Raw genomic sequence first — 20,044 nt, forward strand, 5'->3', positions numbered from 1 at the left:
CTTTCTGGAGTGGGTCTAGAACACTGACATACCCAGATTCACTTTCTCTACCACTTTCTGGAGTGGGTCTGGAATACTGACATAGCCAGAGTCACTTTCTCTACCACTTTCTGGAGTGGGTCTAGAATACTGACACAGCCAGAGTCACTTTTTTTTAATACTTTCTGGAGCGGGTTCTGGAGTGGGTCTGGAATACTGACACAGCCAGAGTCACTTTCTCTACCACTTTCTGGAGTGGGTTTGAAATATCCCAATAAACAGAGGAAGCCCCTGCAGTCAGTTTAGTTTATTCAAATAGCGCTTGTTCTTGGAACAGTCAAAGTCTGGACCCCAATTACTGAATATTCAGACAGCCAAGGTTTTTTTTTTTTTTCTAGTACAGTTAAAATTCAGGAGTCAAATTCACGGCACAGTCAAACAGCGTTAGCCCACACCTGGAACAGTCATGATTCTGGTTTTACATTACAAGTGATTTTAAACTGCAAAGGGTATTTTTGGTTACAGACAGCACAAAGAATGTGATATCTAACACTTTCAAACACCCACAGTCGATATCTGGAAGATAAGCCCCAGCATTCAAACTAATATCTTTAAACAATCAGATCAATTTTCTGGAACAGTTAGCACCAAGAACTAGTATTCTGGAACCTCAGCTGGAAGGTTTGAGCTTCTAAACATGTCAAGAAAAAGTCTGATGATTTCATAACAATGCCTTGATGGATCAATGCAGACAAAGGCAGATTCTGGAATTACAGATGGACATTCAGGCAACCTTGGAGGGTAACTGACGCGGTTGTTTATATGAATGGAATGGCTTAGCCGGAATGCAAACAGATCAGATTTGGAATCCTGGATAGCGGACTCCGTATCTCGAATAACTGTAACGTAACTGAGTCAACAGCTAACAACATTTGGAATCCCCGGAACGTAAACACATCAGATCTGGAATTCTGGAAACGTAACGAGATCAGCTGCTAACAGCAGTTGGAACCACAGGAATGGAAGCACGTCAGATGATCTGGAATTTTGGAACCATTGGATGGTTTTTGAATCAGGAAACAAAAGTATGGAATCACTAACAGGCCACGGAGAGAAAATCTAAAATGATTTAATATGTTTTCAGTGTCTGGAATCAAAATGACTGATCTTATGTGGAGATCTAGAATAGCTTGAAGGAGTCTAATTCATCTTGTGCTAAAAACTAGAAAATCTAGAGAAGGGGCTCTACAGAACTCCCTAGAACCTTCAAAATTCACCTTCTAGAACAATCTGACCTCCGCCATTGACTACCACGGAGGGAATTTTAGAATTTGTATCAAATTTTCATTCCGAAATTGGACCAGTGTCTGAGATGTCAAAATTAAGGCTTGGAATTATACAAGGCTACACTAATTCTCGTACGCCATAAGATAATGATTAAATGGAATTACACGACCAAAATTGGAATCACACATGACAAATTTCCTTTATAAGAGAATAGAAATCAAATTGCGCCCCCTAAGAATTATGAAGTATGTCATGAGCTATTCGAAAAAAATATAAATAGCACAATGCAGTAAGGACGAAATTGGAGGGTAGAACATAATTAAATAATAGCAATACAATACGGTTATACTTTACGATACACACAAAGTGACAGCTTCCCTAAACAAAGCCAAAATGTTTTATCACATACGTTGAAAGCTATCTTATAACGGGATGATAAAAAAAAAAAAAATCAAAAAGAGTGGTGCACGCACAAAGGCAAATAAACCACACTGGTCCTTTATCGACAGCAAAATCAGACGAAGTATATTCAACATTCCAGCAGAAATACAATAAAAAAAAATTCTCTCTATAACCAGACGCCATTGATCATCCCCACAACCCCTTCTATACCCACCCACCCTCCCACCCCTTCTCCCAAACCCCCACAAAAAATAATAGAGAAAGAGGATATTTTGAGGCAGATGACCGCAGTGGACCAACAGACGAGGTGCTGTGTTAAGAGTGCATGCAAATTCTTCTCTCGTGAGTTCGTGATGAGATGCTTCAGGGTGGGTTGCTGATACCCTCCGATGAAAAGGGAGATATGTGGATATATATATATATATATATATATATAGAAATCATCAACACACAATCACGTGTGGAACAGAAATAAATTTCTGACTCACGTCGGGATCGAACCCAGGTCTCTCAGGTGGAAAGCAAGGGCGTTACCCACTGGGCCATACAAGTCTAAAAGAAGTTGGAACCTGAGAGCAACTGCACCCAAGGAATTACCTGGGCAAGCTAACTGCTTGCATACCAGCGAGTTTTCCCCAACTTCCCGACTCAGCAATGACCCAATAGACAACATTTCATTCGAATTATCCCTTCTGAGTGAATAAGATAGAAATCATCAACACACAATCACGTGTGGAACAGAAATAAATTTCTGACTCACGTCGGGATCGAACCCAGGTCTCTCAGGTGGAAAGCAAGGGCGTTACCCACTGGGCCATACAAGTCTAAAAGAAGTTGGAACCTGAGAGCAACTGCACCCAAGGAATTACCTGGGCAAGCTGACTGCTTGCATACCAGCGAGTTTTCCCCAACTTCCCGACTCAGCAATGACCCAATAGACAACATTTCATTCGAATTATCCCTTCTGAGTGAATAAGATAGAAATCATCAACACACAATCACGTGTGGAACAGAAATAAATTTCTGACTCACGTCGGGATCGAACCCAGGTCTCTCAGGTGGAAAGCAAGGGCGTTACCCACTGGGCCATACAAGTCTAAAAGAAGTTGGAACCTGAGAGCAACTGCACCCAAGGAATTACCTGGGCAAGCTAACTGCTTGCATACCAGCGAGTTTTCCCCAACTTCCCGACTCAGCAATGACCCAATAGACAACATTTCATTCGAATTATCCCTTCTGAGTGAATAAGATAGAAATCATCAACACACAATCACGTGTGGAACAGAAATAAATTTCTGACTCACGTCGGGATCGAACCCAGGTCTCTCAGGTGGAAAGCAAGGGCGTTACCCACTGGGCCATACAAGTCTAAAAGAAGTTGGAACCTGAGCAACTGCACCCAGGAATTACCTGGGCAAGCTAACTGCTTGCATACCAGCAGTTTTCCCCAACTTCCCCGACTCAGCAATGACCCAATAGACAACATTTCATTCGAATTATCCCTTCTGAGTGAATAAGATAGAAATCATCAACACACAATCACGTGTGGAACAGAAATAAATTTCTGACTCACGTCGGGATCGAACCCAGGTCTCTCAGGTGGAAAGCAAGGCGTTACCCACTGGGCCATACAAGTCTAAAAGAAGTTGGAACCTGAGAGCAACTGCACCCAAAGGAATTACCTGGGCAAGCTAACTGCTTGCATACCAGCGATTTTCCCCAACTTCCCGACTCAGCAATGACCCAATAGACAACATTTCATTCGAATTATCCCTTCTGAGTGAATAAGATAGAAATCATCAACACACAATCACGTGTGGAACGAAATAAATTTCTGACTCACGTCGGGATCAGACCCAGGTCTCTCAGGTGGAAAGCAAGGGCGTTACCCACTGGGCCATACAAGTCTAAAAAGTTGGAACCTGAGAGCAACTGCACCCAAGGAATTACCTGGGCAAGCTAACTGCTTGCATACCAGCGAGTTTTCCCCAACTTCCCGACTCAGCAATGACCCAATAGACAACATTTCATTCGAATTATCCCTTCTGAGTGAATAAGATTAGAAATCATCAACACACAATCACGTGTGGAACAGAAATAAATTTCTGACTCACGTCGGGATCGAACCAGGTCTCTCAGGTGGAAAGCAAGGGCGTTACCCACTGGGCCATACAAGTCTAAAAAGTTGGAACCTGAGAGCAACTGCACCCAAGGAATTACCTGGGCAAGCTAACTGCTTGCATACCAGCAAGTTTTCCCCAACTTCCCGACTCAGCAATGACCCAATAGACAACATTTCATTCGAATTATCCCTTCTGAGTGAATAAGATAGAAATCATCAACACACAATCACGTGTGGAACAGAAATAAATTTCTGACTCACGTCAGGATCGAACCCAGGTCTCTCAGGTGGAAAGCAAGGGCGTTACCCACTGGGCCATACAAGTCTAAAAGAAGTTGGAACCTGAGAGCAACTGCGCCCAGAATTACCTGGGCAAGCCAACTGCTTGCATACCTTGGGTAATTCCTTGGGCAGTTGCTCTCAGGTTCCAAACTTTAGACTTGTATGGCCCAGTGGGTAACGCCTTGCTTTCCACCTGAGAGACCTGGGTTCGATCCCGACGTGAGTCAGAAATTTATTTCGTTCCACACGTGATTGTGTGTTGATGATTTCTATCTTATTCACTCAGAAGGGATAATTCGAATGAAATGTTGTCTATTGGGTCATTGCTGAGTCGGGAAGTTGGGGAAAACTGGCTGGTATGCAAGCAGTTAGCTTGCCCAGGTAATTCTCGGGTGCAGTTGCTCTCAGGTTCCAACTTCTTTTAGACTTGTATGGCCCAGTGGGTAACGCCCTTGCTTTCCACCTGAGAGACCTGGGTCGATCCCGACGTGAGTCAGAAATTTATTTCTGTTCCACACGTGATTGTGTGTTGATGATTTCTATCTTATTCACTCAGAAGGGATAATTCGAATGAAATGTTGTCTATTGGGTCATTGCTGAGTCGGGAAGTTGGGGAAACTCGCTGGTATGCAAGCAGTTAGCTTGCCCAGGTAATTCCTGGGTGCAGTTGCTCTCAGGTTCCAACTTTAGACTTGTATGGCCCAGTGGGTAACGCCCTGCTTTCCACCTGAGAGACCTGGTTCGATCCTGACGAGTCAGAAATTTATTTCTGTTCCACACGTGATTGTGTGTTGATGATTTCATCTTATTCACTCAGAAGGGATAATTCGAAATGAAATGTTGTCTATTGGGTCATTGCTGAGTCGGGAAGTTGGGGAAAAACTGCTGGTATGCAAGCAGTTAGCTTGCCCAGGTAATTCCTGCAGTTGCTCTGGTTCCAACTTTTAGACTTGTATGGCCCAGTGGGTAACGCCCTTGCTTTCCACCTGAGAGACCTGGGTTCGATCCTGACGTGAGTCAGAAATTTATTTCTGTTCCACACGTGATTGTGTGTTGATGATTTCTATCTTATTCACCAGAAGGGATAATTGAATGAAATGTTGTCTATTGGGTCATTGCTGAGTCGGGAAGTTGGGGAAAACTTCGCTGGTATGCAAGCAGTTAGCTTGCCCAGGTAATTCCTGGGTGCAGTTGCTCTCAGGTTCCAACTTCTTTTAGACTTGTATGGCCCAGTGGGTAACGCCCTTGCTTTCCACCTGAGAGACCTGGGTCTGATCCCGACGTGAGTCAGAAATTTATATATATATATATATATATATATATATATATATATATATATATATATATATATATATATGTATATATATATATGTATATATATGTATGTATGTATGTATGTATGTATGTATGTATACGTAATCTATTATATAATACCTAACAAAAATGGCAGCAGGTTACATACAATTCAAGTGGCTAAATATTCACCACTCATCAAGTCGAAGTGAAACAAAGTCTTTGTTCCACTTTGGCGAATCCCTCAGAGAGAGAGAGAGAGAGAGAGAGAGAGAGAGAGAGAGAGAGAGAGAGAGAGAGAGAGAGAGAGAGAGAGAGAGAGAGAGTTTTTACCACAAAAACATACAGAAAAAAAACACGCTACCAAAAATGAAGAGGTCTATTCAAAACTATAGACACAGACGATTATTTCATCGTGGCTATTGTGATTTTATCCAATACCACCATTATTTTCATATATATACCTTAAATACACGAAGAGTGCAAGAACAAGCAAAAAAAAAACAAAACAAAAAACAAATAACGCAAACAAGCAAAAAATGCGCAGAAGTTTCTTCAGCGCAATCGAGTTTTCTGTGCAGCCGCTACAGCGTATAATCAAGTCAACCGAAAATAGATACATCTTGCGGTGGTCTCAGTATAATGCTGTATGAACAGCGGCCCATGAAACTTTAACCACGGCCCAGTGGTGGCTTGGCCTATACCGTTGCCAGAATCACGATTATGGCTATCTTTAACCCGAAATAAAATAAAAACTACTGAGGAGGCTAGAGGGCTGCAATTTGGTAAGTTTGATGACTGGAGGGTGGATCAACATGCCAATTTGCAGCACTCTATACTCGGTAGTTTTTTTTAGATCTGGGGGCGGACAGAAAAAGTTCGGACGGAATAAAGTGCGGACGGACAGACAAAGCCGGGAAAAAACTTTTCTTTTACAGAAAATTAAAACGTAAAAAGCACAATCGTACATGACCTCACCAAGGAACAACACTCGCATAAATTCCATCTCAAACTGAAGACTGATAAAAGGCAAAAGTAAACTGAATTGAATATAGAGTTTCGGCCAAAGGCCAAGCGCTGGGACCTACGAGGTCATTCAGCGCTGAAAGGGAAATTGACAGTCAAATGTCTGAAAGGTGTAACAGGAGGAAAACCTCAAAGCAGTTGCACTATGAATCAATTGTTAGGAGAGCGTTGAGGAAAGTAAGATGGAAGAAAGAGAATATGAAAGGAGGTACGGTAAAACGAACGAAAGGGGTTGCAGCTAGGGGGGCCGAAGGCACGCTGCAAAGAACCTTAAGCGATGCCTACAGTGCACCGCACGAGGTGCACTGACGGCACTACCCCCCTTAGGGGGGGAAAGCATGAAATAATCCAAATTTTACCAACGAGAGAAAGTACAAGAAAAAGACACTATGTGTAAATACATGAATTATAAAATGTGTCACTTCTGTAGCATAAATAAGGAATGAAAAAGAGAAAACTATATTGAGAGAAAGTTGGCATAGACGAACGACGAGCTGGGGGTAGGAGGAGGGGGGATATTTATAAAAGAAATCCTCAATTCAAACAGAGAGAAAAAGAAGATTAACGAGAGAAAGTTGGCGTAGCAGAACGAGGGAGTGATATATATTCATGTATATGGGGACACGAAGACGCATTGGATGAGTCTGCATGAAAAGTGAGGCAGATATATGATCTTGCTAATGGAGAAATCGGTGTCATGGAAGAGAGAGAGAGAGAGAGAGAGAGAGAGAGAGAGAGAGAGAGAGAGAGAGAGAGAGAGAGAGAGATTAGTACATCTATGGTCAAAAGGCAGGGGCTACAATTTGATTCACTACTTCATGAAAACAAGAAGTGGATTTCTCTTAACAGCTAATTCAGAACTAAATGTATCTTATGCAGCCATATATATATATATATATATATATATATATATATATATATATATATATATATATATATATATATATATATATATATATATATATAATCATTACGACGTCGTACTATCAACATAATAAAAAAATGATTGACAGCAAAATGTAAAAAAAAATATAGAAAAAAACATAATTTTGTATATCTCCATAATGACATTCACATCCACACTTCATACCCTCTCTTTCTCCTTCAGGTCAGGAGTGTCCTTCTCCCACTTCGGCCAGTGCGTCGGCGACCTTCGGAACAACACCAACTGCCCCACGGACTGCTCCGGTGGTCCCCAGGACGGCCCCATCTGCGCCTCCGACGGGAATGTTTACAATTCCACCTGCGACCTCAAGCACAGGACATGCGGGTGAGTTGGACACTTCTTTTTTTTTGTGAGATACTGTTCGTCAGTCTAATTTTTTTTAAAGGTGGGACGAAAGTTTTTTTTAAAGATAGAGGCTAAAGGGTGGGGTATCTGTTTTTAGTACTTCCAAAGGAAGTACTAAAAACAGAAGCTAACATGAGGGCGAGTTGGAAATTTTTTTTTTTTTTGTGAGGTACTGTTCGTCAGTCCAATTTTTTTTAAAGGTAGAGGCCCTACGGAGGGGCATCCTATTGTCCTCTTCTAAGCATGGGCTAGAAGAGGTATTAAAATCAGCGGGAAATAATATACAGCAGTTATTAATAAGTATCAGGAACACTGAGGCTGACATGCGGGTGAGTTGAAAACTTTTATTCTTTTTGTGAGATACGTTTCGTCAGTCTAACTTCTTTCAGGCTAGAGGCCAAAGGGAGGGGCATCCCAAGGCCCCTTCCTAAGCAAGAGCCTTAAAAAATGTTACAACCAACGGGAAATAATATAGTTATTAATAAGTATCAGGATAACAGAGGCTGACATGCGGGTGAGTTGAAAACATTTATTCTTTTCGTGAGATACTAACTTCTTGCAGGATAGAGGCCAAAGGGAGGGGCATCCCAATGCCCTTTTCTAGGCAAGGGCTAAAAAAAAGTATTAAAATCAGCGGGAAATAATATAATTATTAATACGTATAAGGAACACAGAACCTGATTAATGGGGTAAACAGTCACTGAATGTTTCAGTTAAGGTATTCATAAATTGTAAATAAACAGTTATCGACGATAAATCAGGAAACGTTTGATCATTCTCAAATAAACTTAAAAAATTTTCGTGGTACGTCTGATGCAAAAACATATCAAAAACTGAAACGTTCAATACATGATTTCGAAATGAAACTTCATATTTAATACGGCATTGAAGTTTGCATAAAAGTGTCCCAATTGGACACTTTACGAATATTGCATATATATATATATATATATATATATATATATATATATATATATATATATATATATATATATATATATATATATATATATATATATATATGTATATATATATATATATATATAAATTTCTGACTCACATCAGGATCGAACCCAGGTCTTTCAGGTGTTTTCCCCAGTTAGCCTGAATAGGCAAAGCCTTAGATACAGTGGTACTCAGGTTCCAACTTCTTTTATGACTCGTATGGATTGGTTGGCAGTGGTCTCGTCTTTCAACTGAAAGACCTGGGTTCGATCCTGATGTGAATCAGAAATTTATTTCTGTTCCACACGTGACTGTGTGATGGTTATATATATATATATATATATATATATATATATATATATATATATATATATATATATATATATATATATATATATATATATATATACACACACACACAAACAACTGAATGTCGGATAGTGAATGAAAAAGAACTCGCACGCAACCACACACACACACACACATGAAATATTCAGAATAAAAACGAATTACTCAGGAGTGATTCCAAAGAAATACGAAATGCTGTCTTCTGCCTACGTGAGGTAACCACAAGAGTCCATAGCGAAGATAATGAGTTTAAGAAATCATTAGATAAATTCATCTCCACCGCAGAGTACGAAGCGATAAAAAGCGCTGGAGTCTGAACGGTTAGAAGATTTGCAAGGGCTGAGGGATTTATACATACACACACACACACACACACACACACACACACACACACACACACATATATATATATATATATATATATATATATATATATATATATATATATATATATATAATAGTTTTCTTGTAACCTTACGTTTATCATTTTCATCAGTCTGCTAGTAAAGGACCGTGTGTCGAAAGGCCTAGCAACCACTCTGTTGTGTCACTTTTCCTTCTTGGTATTTGCTTTTATTTATACATTCATCACGTTCCTTATCTGCGTGAATCAGTTACACATACACACACACATACACACACACACACACATATATATATAAATATATATATATATATATATATATATATATATATATATATATATATATATATATATATATATATATAATAAACTTAAAACCTTAGGTGCGTCCACATTAGAGTAAAATATGTCGTAAACACATGTTGGCAACTTACTGCACACATATCACCAACAGGTTGACAACAAGTCACCGACTGTTAGTGGACAACAAACCTGTGGCAAATGCTACATAATCGCTATGCGTATGTATGCATGCACTTTATGTCTGTGTGTGTAAATGAGAACTTGGAGGAGCATTTACACTACGGTAAAACGTGTCGTAAACACATGTCAGTAACTTATCGCATACATGTCACAAACAAGTTGACAACAAGTCAACGACCGCAAGTGGAGGTAAACCTTTGGTATATATGTTGGATAATCGTATGGAAAACTGGTCAGCACTATTAATACTTCTTCGACTTGTATTCAACCTGTTTGTGATCTGTTTATGATAAGTTACTGACATGTTTATGACATTTTTCATACAGTCTGGACATAGTGTTAACACTATGAGTTTCAAAAAACCAACACTAATACAGAAAGTACATAAATAGGCCTCTCTCTCTCTCTCTCTCTCTCTCTCTCTCTCTCTCTCTCTCTCTCTCTCTGTGTCATTCACACTCCCCACCTTGATGAAATTCTATACGCACGAGCGCTCGCTTCCGCGCCCGCAAGGCCCCTCTACGAGACGGCTCTTCGTTTGTTATCGATTTAACCCTTTCTTTGTCTTTTCGTAATGGCCGTGGGAGAATTGGGGAAGGTTCGAGACTCGCGAATTATTTGTTTGATGAGAATTATAATGTAATCTTTAACGTGACAGAATTTAGTCACAAAAAAGATTTCAGAATTTACAAACTGTAGGAAAGAACACACATACAATATATATGTATACATATATATATATATATATATATATATATATATATATATATATATATATATATATATATATATATATATATATATATTCACACGAGCACGTAATGTGATTATAAGATTCAATAACTTTTTAAAACGTCAGCTAATTCATATACAGTAATTAAAAAAAACGAAATATCAAAATCATAATCAATGGTAATCAGTGATCATCAAAATTAGCAAGCTCGTCTACCCAGCTTGTTCTAATTTCCAGTATATTACTACCAGAAACACTTATAAATGTACTTTTGCAGTCATGTGTAATATACTGAGAACGTGGGTATGCACACGTGTACAACGCAGGTGTATTCAATATTCATACCCTTGGAGTCTTGTGTAATCAACTCCAAGTTTGGGTACACCTGTCATTGATCACTTGTCCCATTCACAATCAACACTGACCACAGTCACACCTGTTCGACCACTTGATGCGGACGCGACAAATTACTCCTGGGAATTTGGGCTTTCCTGTACATTTGTCCCTAGAAATCCCAAAAAGAACTTGGGCAGACACCTGTCTTTGAACAGCTGAAGTAAGTCTTCATAAGCTCCTTGGGCATACATATGTCATTATACATATGTATCAGACAGGTGAATCAAGTGTTGGTTAAGTTATTACTCAAAGCTAATTGACGAAGACCTTGGGTATTACACCTGTCAATAAATTAGTTTCACAAGATCAAATCAGGAAATTACTTTTCTCGGAAGCACCCAATCAAAAAGATAATTATCTAGGACCCTGAGCGTACAAGTCTCCTTCACAAGTGTGGAATAAGGTTTGATAAGATTAAATTCAAGCCTTAATTAACTGGGAGCCGTGTCCTTAATCACACCTGCAAGCGCAGGTGAGATTCACTTTCGCACGAACGGAAGAAACGAGTTGGAACGGAACATGTGCAGTAACAGAGAAAGAGAGAGAAATTTATATATGTATATATTAATATATACGTACATATAAAAGTCAAAAGGATTATGAGTAGCGTGAGAACATATGACTGGGAGAAGTCAGCCCGGGCGTGACATGCGCAGTGATCGGGAAACTTTATACGAACAAAATACATACAACGACAAATGAAATACGGGTGGCGAGAGAAAATATAACTAGAAATATTCAAATGACGCAAGACTAAACAAAATAAACTTACCAAAAATACGGTTAACAAAAAATAAAAATAGTTGCAAATAAATAGACGAATAAATAAACCCGGATTTGGAATCACAGCCATGAAAATGCATCCGGATCCGGATATTGAAATCTATTCACTTCTCTCTTGACAGATACTACTCCACCCATCCACATATTTTCATTCGAATCAGAATATAAAATGGAATAGAATATAGAATTTAGGCCAGAGGCCAAGCGCTGGGACCTATGAGGTCATCCAGCGCTGAAACGGAAACTGACAGTAAAAAGGTTTGACAGGTGTAACAGGAGGAAAACCTCAAAGCAGTTGCACTAGGAATCAACTGTTAGGAGAGGGTTAAGGAAAGTAAGGTGAAAGAAAGAGAATATGAACGGAGGTACAGTAAAAGGAATGAAAGGACATGCAGCTAGGGGCCGAAGGGACGCTGCAAAGGACCTTATGTAATGCCTACAGTGCACCGCGTGAGGTGCACTGACGGCATTATCCCTCTACGAGAGACTCCGTATATAAATTTTTGACGGAGGCAATGAAATCGCTAATCTCTATTTCATGAACTGTCTCCCCGAGACAAAACGTCCCTTTAATGAGGAATAATATGTTTAAGGTATTATTAAGCATTCTCAATGCATAGGCCGACGGAATTGGCAACTTTACTGAGCCTAGACCAGAATGACATTTAAAAAATGTGGCGCAACATCTGTGCACAGGACAGACTCACTTAATGCAGAAACAAGATCACACGGGCAATTAGGGAACCAAGAACGGAAGATGGATGTAGCAGAAGAGAAGAGGATGTAGAGATGGATGTGTGGAGTCAAAAGAAGAGATAACAGAATCAGAAATGAACTTATTAGAGGAACAGTGAAGGCAGGGGAAGTATCGAAGGCGGCCCAGGAAAGAAGACCGGGGTGGTTTGGTCATGTCACACGGAAAGAAGACCATGAGTGTAAAAGGGTTATTAAGAACATGGAGGTGGAGGAGGGGAAGGAGAAAAAGAGGAAGGATAAAGGATGGAAGGATTAAATAGCAAATGACATGCGGGAGAAAGGTTTAATTAAGAAGTCAGGATGCACTGGACAGGAAGGTGGAGAAGGCTGGTAGGAAACATCGACCCCCCACAGAAACGGGCAAAGCTGAAGAAGAAGAAGAAGAAGAAGAAGAAGAAGAAGAAGAAGAAGAAGAAGAAGAAGAAGAAGAAGGCAATTAGGGTACCAAATGACAGAAAAATCAGCAAAGTTTTCTGGAAGAAAAGGTTAACGTCTCCCACACGCTTTCTCCAGCAACGTAAGAACAACAGCTGAATGTATCGATAATCACCCAAGAAAGTCATGAAACGCATCAAGTTAAAGGTTATAACAACCGAAGTTATGAGGTTGTAGTATTCCCTGACTACAACCCAAATGAAGACTAAAATCAACTATATTATTCACGTTCTGGTTCCTGTAAAGAATTCTGCGTTCATGGTAGAAGTTCGCTTAGGAAGTCAGCGTCGAGGAAACATCCGATTTTATACTCAAGGTTACCTCCATTAAATCGACGAGGAAGATTTTTTAAAAGATTGCTTTTTATTGCTTTTTTTCTTTGTCGTGGGAAAAGGGAATCTGGCATAGTAACGAAGCACAAGCGAGGATAGTAATTAGCTGACAATCCACGAATGTGAGTCTGTAATATATATATATATATATATATATATATATATATATATATATATATATATATATATATATATATATATATATACACACATATATATGTATATATGTATGCATATATATACATATATGTATATATATACAATATACATATTCAGGCACGCAAGCAACAGACGAGAACCTCACAAAAAATACAAGACTTTAATCCCAGAATTTTGACCCAGGCGACCTTCCCAGCTTCAAACACGCGAAAGGGAGGTGAGGGGGCTGGAGGAGGGGGTGGACCAAACTCATGGGGTTTTAGGGGGGGAGGGGTAGGAGGAAGAAAGGATAACAAAAACGAGAAACAATAAAAGTCGATAAAAAGAACAAGGGCAGATGAAACAAAGACATCCAGGAATTAGTAAAACTGAGAGAGAGAGAGAGAGAGAGAGAGAGAGAGAGAGAGAGAGAGAGAGAGAGAGAGAGAGGAAATAAGGATTATCCTTTCAAAATCTTAAAATGATTAATTAAGTGAGACAGAGACAGGAGAGATGGGTGAAAAAGAAAAGTAACAAGAAATGTGGAGAGAGAGAGAGAGAGAGAGAGAGAGAGAGAGAGAGAGAGAGAGAGAGAGAGAGAGAGAGAGAGAAATAATACTTATATTAAACACTTGCATTACATATAGAGATGACTCAAGTCGTCCTTCCCAATAAATAAGATGACGACATGGTCTTTCCAGTTCTCTCTCTCTCTCTCTCTCTCTCTCTCTCTCTCTCTCTCTCTCTCTCTTCTCCCCCGTCTAGAGTTAACGAACTGCCAAGGTCAAGCTGCAGTGAAGGCGAGAGAGAGAGGGAGGGAGACAAAAATAATAAAAAAATAGAAAGAGGAAGGCTGGGAGAGAGAGAGAGAGAGAGAGAGGGGGGTGGGGGGGAGATGAGAGAGAGACAGAGAGGATAATGAGGGAGAAAGAGGAACTTTTTGGTTATTAGGGAAAGGTTTGCGCTCTCTCTCTCTCTCTCTCTCTTTTATATATATATATATATATATATATATATATATATATTTATATAATATTTTATATTATATATATATATATATATATATATATATATATATATATATATATATATATATATATATATATATATATATATATATATATATATATATGGGTATTACAAAATACATACAAAGAGAGATGGACAGACGCCTGCATTTTGCATTCAGAAAATAACAAGGAACATAAAAAATTATTTAAAAGAATATCATGAAACAGGTCGAATTGCAACACTGAAGAGAAAAGCAAAAAGGGAATGTTCGAGTAAAATAAAACGAAAATAAATCAGCCAAGATAAATATCAGAAAATGACACATATCTCTTTGAAGAGAAGAGGAAAAAATAAGGGAATGGAAGAGAATCGAGATACAAAAGTAACAAAGAATAACAATTTAAGAATATTTTAAAGTTAATAAACAAAATATAAATAGAAACAAGTAAAAAATGCGCCGAAGAATCGAGTTTTCTGTACAGCGTATAATCAAGGCCACCGAAAATACATCTCTCTTTCAGTGGTCTCGATATAATGCTGTATGAGCCGCGGCCCATTAAACTTTAACCACGGCCCGGTGGTGGCATATCCTATTTCGTAGTCAGACGCACGATTATGGCTAACTTTAACCTTAAATAAAATAAAAACTACTGAGGCTAGAGGGCTGCAATTTGGTATGTTTGATGATTGGAGGGTGGATGATCAATATACCAATTTGCAGCCCTCAAGCCTCAGTAGATTTCAAGATCTGAGGGCGGACAGAAAAAGTGCGGACGGATAAACAAAGCCGGCACAATAGTTTTCTTTTAAAGAAAGCTAAAATCAAGCTGAATAAGATACAAGCTCTTCGTTACACCCATTTGCCCACCATCTCACACATTTCAAAGCCACGTTTGAGATTCTATTCCTAATCACGTTTTCCATCGCATTCTTTGGGGTTAAAACCTATTATTTTTTTAACTATTTTTGGGGGGTTTCCCCCCGGGCCTGGACAAAATAGGGGGTTGAGGTTGGCCCCATGCCATTAGACCGTGATTTAAATAAAAAGAAAAGAGAAAATTACGACCCCCAAACGCATCAAAGCCACATGAGGTCACAGGTCAAAGACTCTGCGAGGGAGAGGTCACACGAACGAACTGTAGCTAAGCAACAGTTAAAGACGTTGGGAAGATATTGTCAATAAATAAATAAATATAGTATCAAATAATTAAATAAATAACCAAAGTAATATATAAACAAGGAAATAAATGAATAGAGAAATTAATAAATAAACATATGAATAAATATGTCCAGAACTGTATAAACACTTCACAAAAAAAAATAAGAAAAAATTGACACTTCTCACAAAAAAAACAAAAAAAAATCAAGAAAAAATTGACACCACACACAAAAAATATCAGAAAAATAAAGAAAAAATTGACGCTTCAAAAAAAAAACAAGAAAAAATTGGTAACACTTCACAAAAATCAGAAAAATCAAGAAAAAATTGGTAACACTTCACACAAAAAAACAAAAACAAGAAAAATTGGAAACACTTCAGACACACAAAAAGTAAAAAAAAAAAAAAAAAAGGAAAAATTGGTCAAAATGTTGGTACCTAGAGGCTAACAACCCTTCTCTCTCTCTCTAGCCACAATACGGCGGTTGGTTGCAACCGAGGATAAAAGAAAAAAAAAAAAAAAAGACAAAAAGGCAAAAACTTAACCCTTCATTTCGGCTGTCAAAAGAGGACCTCTTGTTACATGATATGTTGCAATTTCAGACTGCAGCTTCGTTCGCAGACAATTCTTTTTTTTTTACCCTGAGCAGACGATTCGACGGATATTTTTTGTTATGGAACTGGAGACAGAATTGGGGTTCTGTGCTTAGGAATATCAAATTTCTTTAAGTTTATAAATATGTATGCATGTATATATATATATATATATATATATATATATATATATGTATATATATACATATAAATACATATATATATGTATGTATATATATATACATATACATACATATATATGTATGTATATATATACATATACATATATATATATATATATATATATATATATATATATATGTATGTATATAAATATATATATATGTATATATATATTAAATATATACTATAATGTAATCTACTTTATTTTGGTAGGCAAGTTCGTCCATTTCATTCTGTTCTTTAACCTTTCTCATCATCAGTCCTGGGCTATATATGGATATTACGATTCCAATCCCGTCCGCCTTGCAAAAGAAAAAATATATATATAAAATAAAAAAACAAAAAAGGTAAAAATCTATCAGTGACTTCTAAAGCCATCCTGACGTAGGATGTTCAAGTCCCCAACGTTCCAAGGGCTCTCAGGCCACATTATGACCATTTGCCGCTCGCACCAGACACGCCCCCTCCCCTCGTCCACTCTTTGCTAGTTCAATACAGTAGTTTGGATCCCAATGTTCAGTCCTTGGAGAATCAGGTGGTAATCGAACTCATGTTTTTAACAGGATACATAAACAAGTAAAAAATGCGCCGAAGTTTCTTCGGCGCAATCGAGTTTTCTGTACAGCCAATACAGCGCATAATCAAGGCCACCGAAAACAGAACTATCTTTCGGTGGTCTCGGTATAATGCTGTATGAGCCGCGGCCTATGAAACTAACCAAAGCCCGATGGTGGCCTATTCTATATCGTTGCCAGATACACGATTATGACTAAATTTAACCTTAAAATAAAAACTACCGAGGCTACAGGGCTGCAATTTGGTTTGTTTGATGACTGGAGGGTGGATGATCAAAATACTAATTTGCAGCCCTCTAGCCTCAGTAGTTTTTAGGATCTGAGGGCGGACAGAAAAAGTGCGGACGAACTGACAAAGCCGGCACAATAGTTTTATTTTACAGAAAACTAAATGGACTTCAATCTTTGGGGTTGAGGGTCCCTTGGTATTTCTCATGAGATGGACTTCAAAGCCTCATCCTTACCCAGTGAGTCCTTCTCCAGGGTTGAAGTCCCCTGGAGGATGTTTTCCTGACGGTGGGCATCCTCTGTAGGATTATTCCACAGAGGATTATTCTGTAGAGCTGAGATGCTCTGTGAAGTTTCTCAGACTAGAAGTCCTCTGTAAGTGCTTCAGGGCTGATGGAAGTCCTCTGAAGGGTTTCTTAGTGGCTGGATGGACTTCAACCAAAGAATCGTTCTACGAAGATATTTGTGGAGTTTCTCAGAGACAGTAAGTTCTCTGTAGGACATTTCAGGATTGATTGAAGTCATTCGGTAGGACATTTTACGATTGATTGAAGTCCTCTGTTGGACATTTCAGGATTGATTGAAGTCCTCTGTAGGACATTTTACGATTGACTGAAGTCCTCTGCAGGACATTTCAGGATTGACTGAAGTCCTCTGTAGGACATTTCAGGATTGACTGAAGTCCTCTGTAGGACATTTCAGGATTGTTTGAAGCCTTCTGTAGGACACTTCAGGATTGACTGAAGTCCTCTGTAAGACACTTCAGGATTGATTGAAGTCCTCTGTAGGACACTTCAGGATTGTCTGAAGTCCTCTGTAGGACACTTCAGGATTGTCTGAAGTCCTCTGTAGGACACTTCAGGATTGTCTGAAGTCCTCTGTAGGACACTTCACGATTGACTCAAGTCCTCTGTAGGACATTTCAGGACTGACTGCAGTCCTCTGTAGGACACTTCAGGATTGATTGAAGTCCTCTGTAGGACACTTCAGGATTGATTGAAGTCCTCTGTAGGACACTTCAGGACTGACTGAAGCCCTCTGTAAGACACTTCAGCATTGACTGAAGTCCTCTAAAGGGCTTCTCAAAGTCCGGACTTCAAACCCATCAACCTCACCAACTGAATCACTGTACAGAAGCCTTCTTGAAAGCATCCTCAGAGGCTGGATTTCATGAACCTCATCAACCTCTTCCCATAGACAATGACTAACTGAACCTCCTGCTCGCTGAACACGTATGGTGTGAAAAGGGAGGGTTACGGGGTAAGGGGGAGGAGGAGGGGGAGTTGGAGAAGGGGGGGGGGTCCAGGTCATTGGTCCCGAAATCGCGTCAATTATTCCAGGCTTTTGGGACACCGCGGGGAATGATACGGTAATTGATTTCAGTCTTTTTGTTATTTCCATTTTATTGTGTTTATCTTTGTGCTTCTTTCCTTTCGAGATTATGGTGATTTGTTATTAGAATTACCTGTTACTTATTTGGCTACTGTCATTATTATCGAAATTATCTTCACAATTGCTATTATTACTATCATTATTAACGCTGTTGCCGTTTTTGTTGTGGCAGTGATAGTGATTATCATAATTCAACCCCAGCAGAAACAGTGGTAATAATTATAATATTAGTGATAGTGAGAGTTTTACCATCAGCAAGATTAGCAATTTTCGTAATGCTACAACTTTTCTAACACAGAAACCCCACAAAAAAAACTACTAATAAAAGTGGAGAATCTGTTATAGAAAAGAAAACCAATAAATTTTGTTCATCAGGATTTATATATATGTACTTTATATATATATATATATATATATATATATATATATATATATATATATATATATATATATATATATATATTTATATAATATACTATAACTTTCCAGAGGAATGGTTTGGAAAGTTCACCACGAAAAAATCTCCCACATGAATTACATTTGGAAATTCCAGCACCCTGATCACGCGAGAATATTTTTCTAATATAAATTAAACCGCTGTGTATTTTGCGAATTATGAAATCGCCCGTAATTTTCATCAATGACAAACAGAAAAGAAAACTAATACACAGGAAATATTCGTATCTCTCTCTCTCTCTCTCTCTCTCTCTCTCTCTCTCTCTCTCTCTCTCTCTCTCTCAGACACCGACCCAACCCATCAGCATACTTACAGAACCAGCCGTTTGCCCCCAAATCTATATTTACATTCCGGACACCTTAAACCCATTACAGCGACAATCAATCTCATTTCGCCACGAATGAGGATGAGCTGACATAGTGGGGAGGGATTTGGGGAGTGGGGTGGGGGTGGAAGGGGGAAGGACCAAGAAGGGAAATGTGGGAGAATCATTTTCGGAAGTGGCGAACGTAACGTGGGAAATGACACTTATCGTACATCTGGCAAATGACGGGTGGGTGTAACGTTTTCTTTACGTTTGGCCTGCCGAAGAATTATCGTGCTTTCGTCACACTCGTTAACCCGTGGATTTCTTTGTTTCTCGTTATCTTCTCAGGACAGATTAATACGGAGAGAGAGAGAGAGAGAGAGAGAGAGAGAGAGAGAGAGAGAGAGAGAGAGAGAGAGAGAGAGAGCTGGCAAATCTTCGTGGCCTTGAGCGAATAAAAACGAAATCGTCTTCCCAAATACTTGATTATTTAGCGAAGATAATAACCTAATGGAATGATAATTCGGCTTTATGAAAACATCCGGAAATATATTCTGTCTTCAGAGACATTAGTTACGGCTTGGGAAACATCGCAAAAATATATTACATAATCTGAACGGAATAAATATTCCTTCTCTTCGGAAACGCCACAAAAATATTATATTTCTCTTGTGAAAATCACAAAAATAATTTATTGAACAGAGATTGCATTCCATCTCCTGTAACACTGAAGTAGTATTTTT

The 20,044-nt window shown here is 38.8% G+C and overlaps 1 protein-coding gene across 1 annotated transcript in view; it reads left to right on the forward strand.

The window, feature by feature from the left end:
- LOC136830329 (serine protease inhibitor dipetalogastin) overlaps nt 1-20,044 on the forward strand; it is a 94,462-nt gene that overhangs the window by 60,872 nt on the left and 13,546 nt on the right. Inside the window, exon 4 of the mRNA XM_067089763.1 lies at nt 7,500-7,661. Within this exon, the coding sequence (XP_066945864.1) occupies nt 7,500-7,661 (162 nt within the window). The remainder of the gene's footprint in view (nt 1-7,499; nt 7,662-20,044) is intronic.

Source organism: Macrobrachium rosenbergii, chromosome 46, assembly GCF_040412425.1.
Source record: "Macrobrachium rosenbergii isolate ZJJX-2024 chromosome 46, ASM4041242v1, whole genome shotgun sequence".
NCBI lineage: Eukaryota > Metazoa > Arthropoda > Malacostraca > Decapoda > Palaemonidae > Macrobrachium > Macrobrachium rosenbergii.